At 41.8% G+C, this 17,099-nt stretch overlaps 1 protein-coding gene across 1 annotated transcript in view; it reads left to right on the forward strand.

Annotated features, from left to right (window-relative positions):
* The first annotated feature begins 631 nt into the window (after positions 1 to 631).
* The window catches only part of GRIN3A (glutamate ionotropic receptor NMDA type subunit 3A), a 170,471-nt gene continuing 154,003 nt past the window's right edge, over positions 632 to 17,099 (forward strand). The window contains exon 1 of the mRNA XM_003312211.6: positions 632 to 1,998. Within this exon, the coding sequence (XP_003312259.3) occupies positions 1,300 to 1,998 (699 nt within the window). The 5' untranslated portion in view covers positions 632 to 1,299. The remainder of the gene's footprint in view (positions 1,999 to 17,099) is intronic.

Genomic DNA, 17,099 nt, shown 5'->3' on the forward strand with positions numbered 1-17,099 from the left:
TTACCATACAAATGAAATAACTTAGTTCAAACTGTGATCTGGGGACTCTTGATCTAAACTGGGAACTGCTGTTGACTGCATTTTAAACTCTAAAAGTATTTTGAAACTCTTTAATTTCTTGAACTAAAAAAATTGCTTTGAATTCACTTTGTTTTAATTCTGAGAACCTAAAAACAGGGATTCTTTAAAAAAAAATGCAAAGGCTCACATGCCAGAGAGAAAGAAGCTGAGGAGATAAAAATGTGTAAATAATTCTTACTTTAATACCCTTAGCTAGAAAAACCTTAAAAGCGACACATCCAGAAGCTCGTTAAGTCACAGCCTCTTTGAACCTATTTCAGTGAACCACCGAATTTCAGATCCCTCAGGTGCGACTCCGAATTCAGAATTCTCACCGGCTCATAGTCCTATTTTCCTTCTTAGGTTTTAGGGAATTTTGCAAACTATGACGCCCAGCCTTTGAGGGGAGAGGACTTTCCAGGGGCGCGGGATGTGCCACTCGGGAATCTCACCAACAGTGGGCGTTTAGCGCAGCCAAGCGACAGGCAGGCGCCAGGGCTCAGCAACAGGGAGGCGCCGGCTGAGGCGGGGAGAACTTTGGCGCTCCGAGCAGAGCCACCCTTTGCTGGCCAGTCGCGTTGCTCCTCCGAGGAAGCAAGCGGCGGTGGCGACTCGGTGGAAAAATAACGGAAGAAAGGCAGAGAGGAAGTAGCGAGAAAAGAGAGAAAATGAAGTCAGCGCTGGGGGAGCCTGCAGGAGGGTGGCCAACAGTGGAGCAAGGTGGATTTGGCTTCTTTTCCGCACCCCGGGCGTGAACGCCCTCTCCAACGCGACCCCAGGAAATAAGTGGGTCTCGCCTGGGCAGAAAAGGAAAAGAATCCAAGCGAGAGCGCGTCGCTCCTCTGTCACTGCTGCCCCCGAGGAACTCCGGCTGCTTCTCATCCCGGCCGCCTCGCGGGGCCGGACGCAGTGCCCGAGGCGCCCTGCAGATGGGGCGGGCAGGGAACGGGCGCTCCAGCTGCGGGTGACAGGCGCCGGCCCGCCCGCCTGCCTGCTCAGCGCAGTGACCGGGCGGGCAGAGGATGCCAGGCGGAGGGAACTGGGAGCGGGATCTGAGACTGCCGGGGGCGCGCTAGGCTCCAACTTGCATGGCCTAGAGACCCCTCCAGCTCCTGGGACCGCTTCACCGAGTGGAGTGAAGCTGCGCGCGGGACCTGGAGGCGGAGACCTCAGGCAGCGTCTGCAGAGGGGCGAGCCGGGCGCAGGAGGGGGCGCGCTTTCTCCCTGCGGGTCTCAGTAATGAGGAGACTGAGTTTGTGGTGGCTGCTGAGCAGGGTCTGTCTGCTGTTGCCGCCGCCCTGCGCACTGGTGCTGGCTGGGGTGCCCGGCTCCTCCTCGCACCCGCAGCCCTGCCAGATCCTCAAGCGCATCGGGCACGCGGTGAGGGTGGGCGCGGTGCACTTGCAGCCCTGGACCACCGCCCCCCGCGCGGCCAGCCGCGCTCCGGACGGCAGCCGAGCAGGAGCCCAGAGGGATGAGCCGGAGCCAGGGACTAGGCGGTCCCCGGCGCCCTCGCTGGGCGCACGCTGGTTGGGGAGCACCCTGCATGGCAGGGGGCCGCCGGGCTCCCGTAAGCCCGGGGAGGGCGCCAGGACGGAGACCCTGTGGCCACGGGACGCCCTCCTGTTTGCCGTGGACAACCTGAACCGCATGGAAGGGCTGCTACCCTACAACCTGTCTTTGGAAGTAGTGATGGCCATCGAGGCAGGCCTGGGCGATCTGCCTCTTTTGCCCTTCTCCTCCCCTAGCTCGCCATGGAGCAGTGACCCTTTCTCTTTCCTGCAAAGTGTGTGCCATACCGTGGTGGTGCAAGGGGTGTCGGCGCTGCTCGCCTTCCCCCAGAGCCAGGGCGAAATGATGGAGCTCGACTTGGTCAGCTTAGTCCTGCACATTCCAGTGATCAGCATCGTGCGCCATGAGTTTCCGCGGGAGAGTCAGGTGAGAGGAGTCTGGCGCGTGGAGTGGAGATGGGCGCTGCTGGGGGCCGGGGCCATTGCATGAGGGGAGAGAAAACGGCTGGGTAAAGTTTGAGGGGAGTTGTTACTTTATAACTTTGATATTGCTTAACGATTGGGCCATGTTCGTAGGTGGTAGGTAGAAGGACGTTAGTAGAAGTAGAATAAAACATTTTAAGCGCGGATGGAAATAAAACGCGCAGTGAGGTCGCGGCTGGAAGGAAAGAAGTGGGGAGAATATGAGAGAAAATCATATTTTGACCGGCTGGGAGAAATCTAGTAGATGCCCGACGGGAAGTAGAAGTCGAGGTTCAGGACCGTGGAGAGCGGTCAAGGTTCTGAAGAACTACAAGAGCAGGGTATGGGGGTGGGGTATCCCTGACTCCTGGCTAGGTGTCACACTCCCAAGAGGAACTCTGACAGCATGTGTCGGAAAAGCAGCATCTGCTCCCTCTGACTTCTTCGAAAGGTGTGCCTGAGCCTTAGGCAAAAGTGTAAGGAAGAAAGCACATCGCTCTGAATTCCTCTGGGTAAATAGAAAATCTGCACCTAGTACAGAAGCCATAGGTAGAGAAGAGTGGTCAATTAGTCTCGGATATTGGAAAGCATTATAAATATATAAAAGTGTAAAGATGGACGGGGAGATTTATTTGGGGATTGTTTCTTTGTCTCTACTTTCCTTCTATGTAATGTGGACTCAGAGGCTGGTATTCAGTTGCTGTGTTCAGCCCATTTCTCTCCCCATCATCTAAGAATTAAAAAAAAAAAGGAATTAAATGATTTAGTTTCTTATTGACTAAAAAAGCTAAATATATTTTCAACGAAAGAGCTATTTGTGAACTTAACGTTGACAAGTAATAATGAGGAGATGAATCTTTAAGGACAAGACAGAGTCCTTATTTAGTAATGAGTTTTCTGCCTTTTATATGTTACTTTTATCATAATCCCAAGCTGTGTTAAGCCTTGCACAAAGTATCTATGAAGCAAATAGGTAATTGGCATGGGCCCATTTTAAAGACTGAGAAACTGAGAAAAGTCCGGGGACTTGATCAACATTGGTCAGTGTACTAGTAAAAAAGTCCACATTCTGGAGGATTTCTGACTCTACATCATTTTCACTCAACTCTTGCAGCTGGAAAAATATGTATTTCCAATCTTCTCCCACTTCTGATATATGTGCCGAGATAAAAACTAAAATGAGTAAGGGCAATATACAATGAAAAGTTTGATAGAATCTATGCATAAATTGTCAAGGGAGTACTAAAGATTTCTTTTTCTAGAAGAAAATAAATCTTACATTTTTAATCTTAGGAAGGTTGAGTACAAGCCATATTCAGCAGTTGCCCAGAAGATTCCTAGCCGAACTACAGAGATTTGATCTGTAGAGTGCAGGCTAATTAACTTTTATATAAAATATTTCTGTCACCTGAATCTGAATGGTGTAGGCAGCAGATGGGAAGGCATGGAAAACACAGGTACACAATGCTGCCAATGACCAAAGTGTTATAAACATGAAATTGCATCCATAGGGTGCATCATTATTAATATACCTGCAGAATCGGATGTAACAAAATGCAGGAGTCAGCATCACTTGCTTCTTATCATTGCTTCTTTATTACCTAATACTTCGTAAGTGGCCAATAGTGGTCACAGTCTCCAGACTCCTTTTCATTTGTAGATTGTTTGGCAAGAGTCTTAAGTAGCAAGAATTTTTCACCAAAATTCGTGTTCCTTAATTAGAAGGGAAGTTGTGTTCTAGAATGGATGTGTGCAGCATACAGCACATTACAACAAGAGGACCAGAAAAACCATGAAGCAGAATCCAGAATCTGTAAACTTCAAAGCTCTAAGACTGGGGTGAGGGGTGGATAAAGTCCTCCAGGGACAAGCTGACAATAAAATAAATACACTGTCAAGCACATTTGCTTCTGTATTTCAACTCAGAAACATATTTTAAATCACTGTTGTCACTGTTACCTTCATGGCACACATCTTGAAAGGGAGAGATTATTATATTAACTCAGATCTAGTTTGTTCAACTGACTACATTTCCTTTCATCTCCCTTTTTACTTTAAATTCAAACATATCTAATTTGTCTTACTTTTGGTATATCATTTAAATGTCATTCTATAATATTCTGTATTAAGAATGTTCTGGTCAATGCCAAGTCACTGTAATATGTAATTTTAAGATGACCGTAATCTGCTTTCAGTGAAAACAATAACTGATCTTTCCCTTGCTTCTCTGGAAAAGTGGACCTCCCTCTAATGCAGTGATGTGATTTTTAAAAACTTTCTATATATAAAAGGATGTCAAACTCATTTTACACATTAAATAAAATTGACTTAATCTAGCCACCATCCTCGGAGTCTACTGCCCAGTGACCTAATTTGTTGGTTGTGTGCCACTCCCTGAATAAAGGATTCGAGAAGAAAGTGGACTTTTTCACACAACCAAGTAAAATAAAATTGTGTCTCTTACTTAAATCAAAATTGCTTTCACAGCAAGAGCAGCAACAGCTGTTTTCTCTCACTTTCTTTCGGGCTGCTGATTACATTCATCTGAAGGTTTTAATTAATGAGCAATAGTTTTGGTAACATCCTGCCACAACTCTTAAATGGAAAGAGCTGCCACTGAGATGGACAAACCCCTGAGAAAAGCATAATAGTTTTATTTCAATACACTATGTATTCAAAATAAGATAATCACATAAGATCATCACCTTCTAGGGGATCAGCTTCTTTCAAGTAGGGAAATTCATTAAAAGTAAGTTAGTTAACTACACACTTTTGGAAAACATATGTATATTATAACTACATAATAAAAGCTTAATAAAACATTAAACATAGGATGGGGTCAAAGCAGTTTTCCATCAAAAGAATTCTGACTTCACTACAACACTCAAACCCCACTTGAGGCTAACCCATTTTATTAAAATGATTACTTCTTTGTTCTAAATTCTATTCTTATGACCTTCAAATAATGATGCTGAATATGAACCTAATTCCATTTACACCTAAATTAAATTCCTGCAGTTATACTTTCTTTCTCTCTCCTTCCCACATGACTTTTTCTTCTACAGGTTTTGTGTAGTTTCTTCAAAGTTAACTCCCTAAAGTTTACCTGCTGAAGTAGTGACAAGTACACATTTTTTAAAAAAAATATACACCTCACGTTAACTTCATATTGGTTCTATTAGGCAGAGTTAATGATGTAATATAATTGGCTTAGATCCAAATCCATGCAATTCAAAAGTGACTGCACAGCCAGGCGTGGTGGCGCCTACATGTAGTCTCAGCTGCTTGGGAGGCTGAGGCAGGAGGACTGCTTGAGCCCAAGAGTTCCAGACTACCCTGGGTGACATAGTAAGACCCCGACTCTTAAAAATTTTTTTTAATTAAAAAAAAAAGTGATCACACTACTATTTTCAACACTCTCGTTGAATACACCAACCACAACTTTGCCTGCTTCATGAGCGATATGTACTAACAAATTAATATATGCTTCTTTCATGGAAATACAAGTGTTTTAGATTGTGCATTTTCTCCGACAGTACAGGACTAAGCACTGAAGCCTATTTATTAGAATTTGGCTAACAAAGCACTATTTTTGCATGGCACAGGGGTACCTCATGAGGGGACCAGTAAGGGATATTCATTTTTAAAACATCTGCTCTTAACTGTGTTGGTTTTCTTTGACTTGCTCTATGCAAATCACAGCTCTTTCTCCTCTGGGGGAAATGTATTCTGCAATTCATGATGAATAGCTGATAGTCGCATCTAATTGTTGCTGACTTAAAGATAAACAATTTCAAATTAAATGTCAAGTGATGCAAAACTTTTTAAAGCAGTGATCTTTTACAGGTTCCTCTTGAAGAACAGAGACCTGGCATTAACTTGGAAGTATTTTTTAATTTAGTTATTTACTTACAATATGTATTCATTTTTCTAGATAAGTAGAGCAAAGGAGACTAGCAGGCACCATTTATTGAGCAATTCGTTTGTCTCTCCCACTTTACTTTGTGCTTGCCAGAAGAGTATCACTTAATCCATGAAGAATATATTTACTCTTGATTTTGTCTGACCATTATATCTTAGAGTTAATTTATGATTGAATCAGCTGAGGTATCTGAAGACTGATGCCAATTTCTAATTCCTCGTGTTTTATCTTCTGGTGCTGCAGAAGGCACCATGGATTTTGTACCATTAGATTTTATTTTATAAATAACCCCCCAGTCAAATTCCAACCACAATAGTTAAAAGAGCACAATGTAATGAAATGCATATGAAATAGTGGCCAAAATGTTCCCAATCTGCCTCTTTCATTGCAGATGTTCCCAATCTATCTCTCACTAGCCATGTAATTTTGGGCAAGTGACTATCTCTGAGCATCCACACTTATCAGAAGTGTAGCTCAAAAGAAGGTACTTTACCAATCTGACGAAGATGTTTTGAATCAAATGAGAAAGTAAAAGTACTTTGGAAAAGTTATAGTGTTATCCAAATAACTAGTGGAGAGGTGTTGGCCATTATCTGGTAAGAATCACTTAAGTGTTAAAGTTCAACTAATTTTCTTTTCGAAATTACTAATCAAAATGAGATATGATTCACATGTAAAATGTTTCCATTCCCCCTCACACCTTCCTCTTTACCCTCTCCCTCATTTTTTTTCTCTTAAAAAAAAGTGGGCTTAGAAATAAACAAACAAACAAAAAACTAGGTTCCTAAGTAGGTTGCACACTTGCCTGGAAAAAGAAGACATGCCACAGTACTGTTTCTGTATTACCAGCAACTTTTAACCTATGGCACATCTAACATAGCTTCTAGAGCCTTAAGTCCTGCCATAGAAATACCATTAAGATGCCCAAGATATTTGAGAAATGTTGGTCCTTCACATTGCTCATAAGTTTTTTCTATAGGCAAACTATCATTCAGGAAATTATGACCATACAGAGTCTACCCCACTCTCACTCCTATTCCACCAACTACACCACAAAGCAAACATCCAAATTTTTTCATAGCAAACTTTCTTGATAAGGAAAGCAGTGTGTTGATTCATACTGACCTAAGCTCCTTATCTCATCATGGATATATAATTTACAAACCAGCTACTTTGAGTCCCATTGCCCTAGATAACTGTATACTCTCTTAGGAAAGTATTGCTCATCTTAGTGGCAACAGTAAATATAGAGATGAGAAATCTCATTGTCTTTTTTTCTGCTAGCTCTGGCTATTGCCACATATACACAAGAGTAGAGGACCTATGTAGCACCAGAAATATGATGCCAAATCCATAAAACTAGGCAAGAAGAAAGAACACCTCTTAGCATCTGCCATATTACTTTTTGAGTGAATGTATGAATGACAAACTCATAGAAATTTTTAACCTCTCAGTTGTCTTTTGCTGATATTTTCTCTATGAGATCACAGGAGAAAAGAGCAATGGGGAAGAGGTGAGCTAAGAGGAAGCCAACTCTCTCCGTTTCCTTCTCCTTTCCTCAACCTGACACCTCAGCCAAATTCTCAGATATTTTATTTAATTGTGTAAGATTCATGCACTTTCAGGGAGACTGTCAACTGTATTTGATCTCCTGCCTTGAAAAAGTGGGTTGATCCCTGACCTGGCTGGCATTATGTCATGAGGAGTAAACTCTGACATTGAAAGGCTGGTGTCTGATTGGCCAGGGCTGGTTTGTTAATGGAGATGAGCCTGCAAGGGTTCATGTGGTAGAGAATTAAGCAGGATGACTCCTTTTTTAGTCAGGATGAATTACACCTCGTCGTTATTCATTTGAAGCATAGATTTAGGAAGAATTTTAATCATATATATTTTTGCAGCATTTATGTTTTTCAAGGCTTTTTCACAAATATGTTTAAATAATCTCCTAACAGCCCTGTAAAGCAAATGACTATGTATAGACAAAATATGGAGAAATAGAAAGAACTATGCATTGTAGGAAGTGAGAAGCCATCCAGAAGAAAAACAGACTAATAGCACCTTCTTAACTTTGTCTATTTGTCAGCCTTCAACCAAAGAACAGATTGGATCCATCACAGCTTTTGTAATATCCCATAAAAAAAGGCATAAAAGAGAGAAGTATCTACTTCCAGGTTGGACTATTAAAAGCATATTATATAATAATGTTCAAAATGATGGAAATTTAATTAATTGAATCATTTTTTAACAGAGTACAATATACTCATTCAAAATGAGGATGTATTTATTGACACAGAAAGATAGAAAAATTTTACAAAAATGTATGTAAAGTGTGACCTTGTTCCTGTAAAATATGAAGTCTAGAACTTTGTTTATAAAAATCTTATAAACAAAGGATTATAGAGGGTGAAAGTCTACATTTTTCTCTATTCATGCGTCTATTTTTCTAAAAATAATCATTTTTACCTACAGAATTAAAAAATAATAAGAGAAAAAAGATAAGTTGTCTTTTTACTTTCTCATCTAGACTTTCAGTACTTCAGTATGAAAATACATATTTTAGAAAGAATAAATTGTAGTGTATGTTTAGATGTATCAAAGCCCTCTCTCATCTCTTTTATAATTTTTTCCTCACAGTTACTTTGTGAGGAGAGCCAGAAAAATATTATTACCATTATAATGTAAATGAGATAATTATAACATATGATGGAGGAAATATAAGGTGGGAGTTAAGAGATTACATTTTTTGAGAAGCTCAGAGCTATGTTAGAATCTTGGCTGTACAACTTTTTAGACATCCTACCTTGGAAAACATACCTGATGTCTCCATGTTTCAATTTATTAAGTCATAAAATGTGATTGTCTTATAAGTTTATGGTGAGGACTGCACCATATGTACCTAGAGCAGTGTGTTCTTATGATGTTGATAATTGTTCTTTTAGCATAAAGTGTTGACGTGGCAAGATTCATAAAAACTAATCAGAAAAAGAACTCAAATATTCTACCTTATTATGCATTCGCAATGTGTCTATAATATTCAGGCTTAGGACTTCCAGCTCCAGCAAAATAACCCTGAGAAAAATGAAGAAATCTGCTGTTTTGAAGTCCCACTTAGAGTTCTGGTTCACTGAAGTGTACCCGCAATTTAAGTGTGTGCAAAGTAGGTCAGCAAAGAAGTGAACTTTGAAGTCCAGTTTTACCTAGTTGCTCCTTTATATGGGTTCAGGGTGGTTGGAGTTTTGCAGCAGTTACATCAAGGTTAAGAAGAAGCATGTTTTGGTCTATTAGATGGTCTTAGTGAGGAACTCATAAGTCTTTCCTAACTATTGCTATAACTTCTCATAGGAGGCTCTGAGGAACTAAACTCAGGGAACAATAGAACAGAAATGACAGTTTCATTTTATTAATAAATGCATTAATGCCCAGTGCCCTGCTGCATAGGTCTTTAGAAAAAGATTGAGTTGGGAAATATGACTTGGGCTTCAGGTTTGTGTGGCATTTCTTAATTCTAAATCTTGATCTTCCATCTAAGCAAACAAAAGAAAGAAGTGGCAGAAGAGATGGAGGACAACAGATATGAGCTTATGAAACAGGAGTGAGCTTATTTTGGTGTGGTAGGGCTGAGTACCTGAAAGAGTTCCAAATCTGAATCCTCAAAACCTGTGAATATGTTATTTTTTATGGCCAAAAGGACTTTGAAGATGTGGTTATGTTAAGCATCTTGAGATAGAAAGGGTATCTTGGATTATCCAGGTGTACTCAATGTCATCACAAGGATTCTTATAAGAAGGAGGCAGAAGAAGTCAAGGTCAGAGGACAAGGCGATGTGACAATGTGATAAAGGAAGCGGAGACTGGAGTGACACACATTGAAGATGGAGAAGAGGCCATAAGTCAACAAATACAGGCAGTCACTAGAAACTCAAAGGCAAGAAAATGGGTTTTCCCCTCAGAGGCTCCAGAAAGAATGCCACCCTTGACTTTAGCCCAGCAAAACATATTTCAGACTATGACCTCTAGTCACAAGTAATAAGAGAATAAGTGTGTGTTGTTTTAAATCACTAAGTTCTTGGTAGTTTGTTACAGCAACAACAAGAAATGAATACAATTGCCCACACAGACTTATGCAGGGAGGAGGTGACAAAAAGATAGAAAGGGATCTGGCCCACCTTATCCTTGGAAGGCAGGTTCCATTTCAGCTTATACACTTTGCATCTGGAGAAAAATGTCGAGAAAGGTTAAGCTTGGTGATTCCACTCACTGGTAAGTACAACCCAGTTGATATTTGGGGATTCTTATTAGAAAGGGCAGAGTCTACCTGGACATGGATTGAAGGTTCAGCAGTCTCCCCTTTTTCATATGGGCTTTATCTGTATCACAGTAACAATATGGCTTACATTAACCCAAAGATTAAGGGAAAGTAGCACTGCTATCAGCCAGGGCTTTCAGAAATGGGACACCTCATGAAGCAAAATCTCCATGTTTTATTGGATGTGGACTATATCAAAATTGATGCACACAACTTCATGGGACTTTCTAGATGCATATTGCTTTTCTGATTATAAAAGCAGTGCCCATGCACTACTACCTGTGCATTTACACAGATTAACCCTGAGTCGCATTTAATGCTTTTTATTCTTTCAAGGATAATGGTTGAAATTTTAGTAACAGTGGAGTACAATTAAGAAAAACCCTGTTATCACTCTAACTGGGCACTGGCATCAAAGAACAGGAGAAATAAAGAAAAAAGTAATTTTTAAAAATTTTTCTGAAAATGCAGATTTGACATGGCTTTTGAAACTTGAGCATTATGCTATTTCTATTTAAAAGGTGGGATTTTCCTTTGTGTTTGCAGTCTATATTTTCATCACACTGCAAGTGGCTGAGTCTCTACGGTTCCAAACAATAGCTCAACTTGTACCTTTCAAAAACATTCTTAGGAATAACTTAGAAATGGGTTGTCACTCCTCTCCTCGCCGCTAGGGGTGGTCATTAGCTGAACTTACTGAACATTTGGGGCAGTAGCAAGCACTTTGATGGCAGTACAACCTGCATGCAATCTATGGGTGTTTTTGGGCAGAAGGCCTCAACTAGAAGCCAAACAGAAGTTGTGTTAATACTCCCCAGATTAAAAAGAAAAGTTTTTGTTTTCGTAAAGTTCAACATTCAGCATGTCTTTGTCTAACAGAATCACAATCTGGCTTAGTTGTGGAGTGCTATTTTTTCAGTCCCAACCAGACATTCTTAAACAGAGATTCCTTTAAACAAATAATTTGCTTCTATATATTGTAAATGTAATAATGGGAGCAAATATATACACAGATCCACACACAGAGAGATGTTATTGTGTTGCTGATACAGGAGGAGTTAACTTGAGTCTTTTCGCACATTGTGTTATACACATAAAGAAATGCTTCAATGTGACCTGAACATGAATGATAAATCTAGATCCGAATTTATCTAGTGTGCCTTCACCTGGCCACAGACACAGAGAGCCATCTAGTGGTCTCCAAAATACAGCTTTAGGCTGAAGCATCCTAGGAATCCAGTCTCACAAGATAAGAAAGGATTCCAAGCAGCTATTACTTCATTCCTGGTCTTTTGACTGTGGAAAATGTAGATTAATTCACCAAAAAGATCTTCTTCTGCCTTCTACTAAGAAGTTTCATCAACTTCTGCTGTACTGCCAGCCTATCTATAATTGCAGTTAACAACTATAAAGTAAGATATCTCAAAATGTGTCCAGTGGGGTTGGGAGAAAAATGAGATAAAGTCTTACTAACTTTAGAAATGTAGAGTCATTAATTCTTAGTAGCTGTATTTGCTGTCACTTTCATTCATAAGGAAAGATAAAGAGATGCAGCCATTTTATTGTGCTAAGCACATCATTTATTCCTTTATTTCTGATTATAAAAAAATCTATGCTCTTTGTGGATAATTCTAAGATTTAATAAAATGCCAAAGAATCCAAATCACCTACAAATACACAACCAAAAGATCTACTCATATATGTGTGTTATAAAATTGGGGCCATCCTACTTTATGGATTTCCCTAACATATTCACACATTATAAACCGCTTCCCATATCGCAAATATTTTTCTCCATTATTTGTAATGGCTAGATAGTTTGCCTTTGAATGGGTTATTTCTTGATTTGTTTACCTAGCCCTTGCTGTTTAAAATCAGATTTGCTTCCATTAAAAAAGAAAAAAACACCGTTACCAAAGGGATTTTACTACACTCATCTTCCTTAACATTTTTGTAGTTACTTGTGCTGCGGAACACCCTCTACTTGAGTTTTGTGCCACCGTCATTGTTTTCCTTGTTTTTTTCCCCTGTCCTTTCATTGTCTTTTACTGATTATGCTTCTTGTCCTTGGTCCCTTATAATAATCACCATCGTACTGTGCTGTCTAATATTATAGCCTCTACCCAAATATGGATACTTGCATTTAAATTAAGATTACATAAAATTTGAGTCAGTTTCTCAAGCACATGAATCACATTTCAAGTGTTTAAAACATCTTACGTACCCCATAAATATATATGCCTACTATGGACCCACAAAAATAAAAAACTTTTTAAAATTTAAATTTAAATTTAAAATAAATAAATTTAAAAAATATAAATTTTAAAAATTTTTAAATAAAATATTTTTTTAATTTTAAATAAAAATTTTTAAATGGGAACATATGGGTAGTGACTACTATATTGGACAACATAGATATAGAACATTTTCATTTCCATAGGAAGTTCTATTGGATTGTTATATCAAAGGATGTTCTGTTGCAAAGGAAGAGAAACTCCCACCACGAAGCTCAAAAGCAGGGAATTTGTGCTGAAATCTTACAGGAAAATGACATGAAATAGAAATGCATGAAGTATAGCTGAGCTGTACCACCAGAAGGTGTTTGGGTAGCACCTCTCTTTTTCCCTTGCTCTGGGGCCCAGTGGCTCTTCTCTCAGTTTCTCACTTCACATCTGCTACAAACTCCTCTCGGGATACCAGCTGATTCTTCTGCCTTGCCATAGCTTCTCCATGGATGTGGTTCTTATGATAGGACTTAGCCTGACTCTATATGACTTTACAACTCTAATCAATTTATCTGACTACATTTCTTATATCTCTTAGTTCAAATTATCCAGATATCTGATTGGTTTAACCCACATTGGTTTCCCCTCATCCAAAATTATATGTCCTCCCTTAATCCAATCAGAAATGCCCAGATTCTTAGGTTGCATGCTCAATATAAGACTGACTTAAAATACAGCAGTAAATAAAATAGCAAAGCCCAGGCTCTCAAAGAACTCCCATTCTAGCAGGGAAGATAGAAAATAAGACATGCAAACAAATAAATACGTAATATATTATTATTAGACAGAGACAAGTGCAATGGAGAAAAATAAAGCAGAATATAAGATTAGAGACTGACTACAGATGGTAAAGTAAGGTCTGTCTGACCATGGCATTTGAGCAGAGAATGAAGTAAGGAGTGACCCATAAAATCTTCCAAGGAAGGAGCATTGCAAGCCAGGCCAACATAAAATAAAAAGACCCTGAGATAGGAATGAGCACAGTAATAAATAATTGTTGAATAAGGGGACTATTCTTAGTACTATCCATAACACAATTTTTAGTGGGCACTGTTTCAAAGGAGGTATCAATAGTGAACCAATAACCAGATCTAGTACACCCTTTCATACAGGCCTTTTCCATAGTGTCAACTACTGAATTTATCTCTTTGTGTGTGGCAAGGCCAGGAATTTCTAACCTGAAATTGTGGTTATATCTCCAATTCTCACCTTAAGTTAAAAATACTTAAAGATGTCTTGAAAAAGTGTTTTTCTCTCACCTATAACAAGACTTTTCATAACATCTTTGACTTCTCCCTTTTCTTGTTACCAGGTTCTGTTGCTTTCCTTCATATATTTCTCATAGCCCCATTCTTCCTTCTTATTGTCACATTACCTTCTTGCATCAATTCTTTTGAATAGCCTTTTAATATCTAGCTTCTTTCCACCAGACCATTCTGCACACTGCTGCTAGATAAATTTTCTTAAAGTAATTTTTATTATTTCATTCATTCAAGAAATACTTATCAAATATAATGCCCTGAGCTTCATGCCATTCCCTTGCTCAAAAACCATTTTACTATAATAATATTCCCTTTCTTTTTCCATGACCCAACACTTCTGTGGGGTGAAATACACACCTTAATAACAATGACTCACTACAGCATTAATTCACAAAATTGGAGTGGGGTGTGCCACACTCAAGAAACTGTATTAAATTATCTAGATTTTGAGAGTATAATTCAATAAAGCATTCCATCTCCTACTGACATGCTGAGATTCAGACATGTTCCCCATAAAGCCAGAGAAATATAGGTTAATAATCATCAGCAAGTTATAGAATCTGGCCCTCAAGGCCATCCACAAGCATGTACTGTATTAGTTCATTTTCACATGCTGATGAAGACATACCCAAGACTGGGAAGAAAAGGAGATTTAATTGGACTTACAGTTCTACATGGCTGGGGAGGCCTCAGAATCACAGCCGGAGGTGAAAGGCACTTCTTACATGGTGGCAGCTAGAGAAAATGAGGAGAAAGCAAAATCAGAAATCCCTGATAAACCCATCACATCATGTGAGACTCATTACTGAGAGGTGACAGCATGCTGGCAGTCCTCACAGCCCTCACTCGCCCTCGGCGCCTCCTCTGCCTGGGCTCCCACTTTGGCGACACTTGTGGAGCCCTTCAGCCCACCGCTGCACTGTGGGAGCCCCTTTCTGGGCTGGCCAAGGCCGGAGCCTGCTCCCTCAGCTTGCAGGGAGGTGCGGAGGGAGAGGCGCGAGCGGGAACCGGGGCTGTGCCCGGTGCTTGCAGGTCAGCTGGAGTTCCGGGTGGGCGTGGGCTTGGCGGGCCCCGCACTCGGAGCAGCGGGCCGGCCCTGCCGGCCCTGGGCAATGAGGGGCTTAGCACCCCGGCCGGAGGCTGCGGAGGGTGTACTGGGTCCCCCAGCAGTGCCAGCCCACCGGCGCTGCGCTTGATTTCTCACCGCACCTTAGCTGCCTTCCTGTGGGGCAGGGCCCGGGACCTGCAGCCTGCCATGCCTGAGCCTCCCACCCCCTCCGTGGGCTCCTGTGCGGCCCGAGCCTCCTCGACGAATGCCACCCCCTGCTCCATGGCGCCCAGTCCCATCAACCACCCAAGGGCTGAGGAGTACGGGCGCACAGTGCAGGACTGGCAGGCAGCTCCATCTGCAGCCCCGGTGCAGGATCCACTGGGTGAAGCCAGCTGGGCTCCTGAGTCTGGTGGGGACGTGGAGAACCTTTATGTCTAGCTCAGGGATTGTAAATACACCAAATCAGCACGCCGTGTCTAGCTCAGGGTTTGTGAATGCACCAATGTACACTCTGTATCTAGCTACTCTGGTGGGACCTTGGAGAACCTTTATGTCTAGTCCAGGGATTGTAAATACACCAGTCGGCACTCTGTATCTAGCTCAAGGTTTGTAAACACACCAATCAGCACCCTGTGTCTAGCTCAGGGTTTGTGAATGCACCAATTGCCACTCTGTATCTAGCTACTCTGGTGGGGCCTTGGAGAACCTTTGTGTCCACACTCTGTATCTAGCTAGTCTGGTGGGGATGTGGAGAACCTTTGTGTCTAGCTCAGGGATTGTAAACGCACCAATCAGCGCCCTGTCAAAACAGACCACTCAGCTCTACCAATCAGCAGGACATGGGTGGGGCCAGATAAGAGAATAAAAGCAGGCTGCCCGAGCCAGCAGTGGCAACCAGCTCGGGTTCCTTTCCACACTGTGGATGCTTTGTTCTTTCGCTCTTTGCAATAAATCTTGCTACTGCTCACTCTTTGGGTCCACACTGCTTTTATGAGCTGTAACACTCACCACGAAGGTCTGCAGCTTCACTCCTGAAGCCAGCGAGACCACGAGCCCACCGGGAGGAACGAACAACTCCAGACGTGCTGCCTTAAGAGCTGTAATGCTCACCGCGAAGGTCTGCAGCTTCAGTCCCGAGCCAGCGAGACCATGAACCCACCAGAAGGAAGAAACTCCTAACACATCCGAACATCAGAAGGAACAAACTCCAGACGCGCCACCTTAAGAGCAGTAACACTCACCGCGAGGGTCTGCGGCTTCATTCTTGAAGTCAGTGAAACCAAGAACCAATTCCAGACACATTACTATCACGAGAATAGCATGGGAAAGACTGGCCCCCATGATTCAATTACCTCCCCCTGCGTCCCTCCCACAACACATGGGAATCCAGGAAGATACAATTCAAGTTGAGATTTGGGTGGTGACACAACCAAACCATATCATTCTGCCCCAGCTCCTCTGAATCTCATGTCCTCACATTTCAAAACCAATTATGCCTTCCCTACAGTCCCCCAAAGTCTTAACTCATTTTAGCATTAACTCAAAATTCAAAGTTTCAAAGTATTATCTGAGACAAGACAAGTCCCTTCTGCCTATGAAGGTGTAAAATCAAAAGCAAGCTAGTTACTTCCTAGATACCATGGGGATACAGGTATGGGTAAATACAGCCATTCTATATGGGAGAAATTGTCCAAAACAAAGGGGTTACAGGGCCTATGCAAGTCCAAAATCCAGCAGGGCAGTCAAATTTTAAAGCTACAAAATAATCTCCTTTGACTCCAGGTTTCACATCTAGGTACCACTGATACAAAAGGTATGTTCTCATGGTCTTGGGCAGCTGTGCCCCTGTGGCTTTGCAGGGTACAGCCTCCCTCCCAGCTGCTTTCACAGGCTGGTGTTGAGTGTTTGCGGCTCTTCCAGGCATATGGTAAAAGCTGTTGGTGGATCTGCCATTCTGGGGTCTGGAGGACGGTGGCCCTCTTCTCACAGCTCCACTAGGCAGTGCTTCAGTAGGGACTCTGTGTGGGGGCTCCGACCCCACATTTCCCTTCTGCACTGCCCTAGCAGAGGTTCTCCATGAGGGCCCTGACCCTGCCACAAACTTTTGCCTGGGCATCCAGACATTACTATACATCTTCTGAAATTTAGGCAGAGGTTCCCAAACCTCAATTCTTGACTTCAGTGTACCCACAGGCTCCAACACCACATGGAAGCTGCTAAGGCTTGGGGCTTCCACCCTCT

The sequence above is a fragment of the Pan troglodytes genome, chromosome 11 (assembly GCF_028858775.2).
Source record: "Pan troglodytes isolate AG18354 chromosome 11, NHGRI_mPanTro3-v2.0_pri, whole genome shotgun sequence".
In the NCBI taxonomy this organism is placed as follows: domain Eukaryota; kingdom Metazoa; phylum Chordata; class Mammalia; order Primates; family Hominidae; genus Pan; species Pan troglodytes.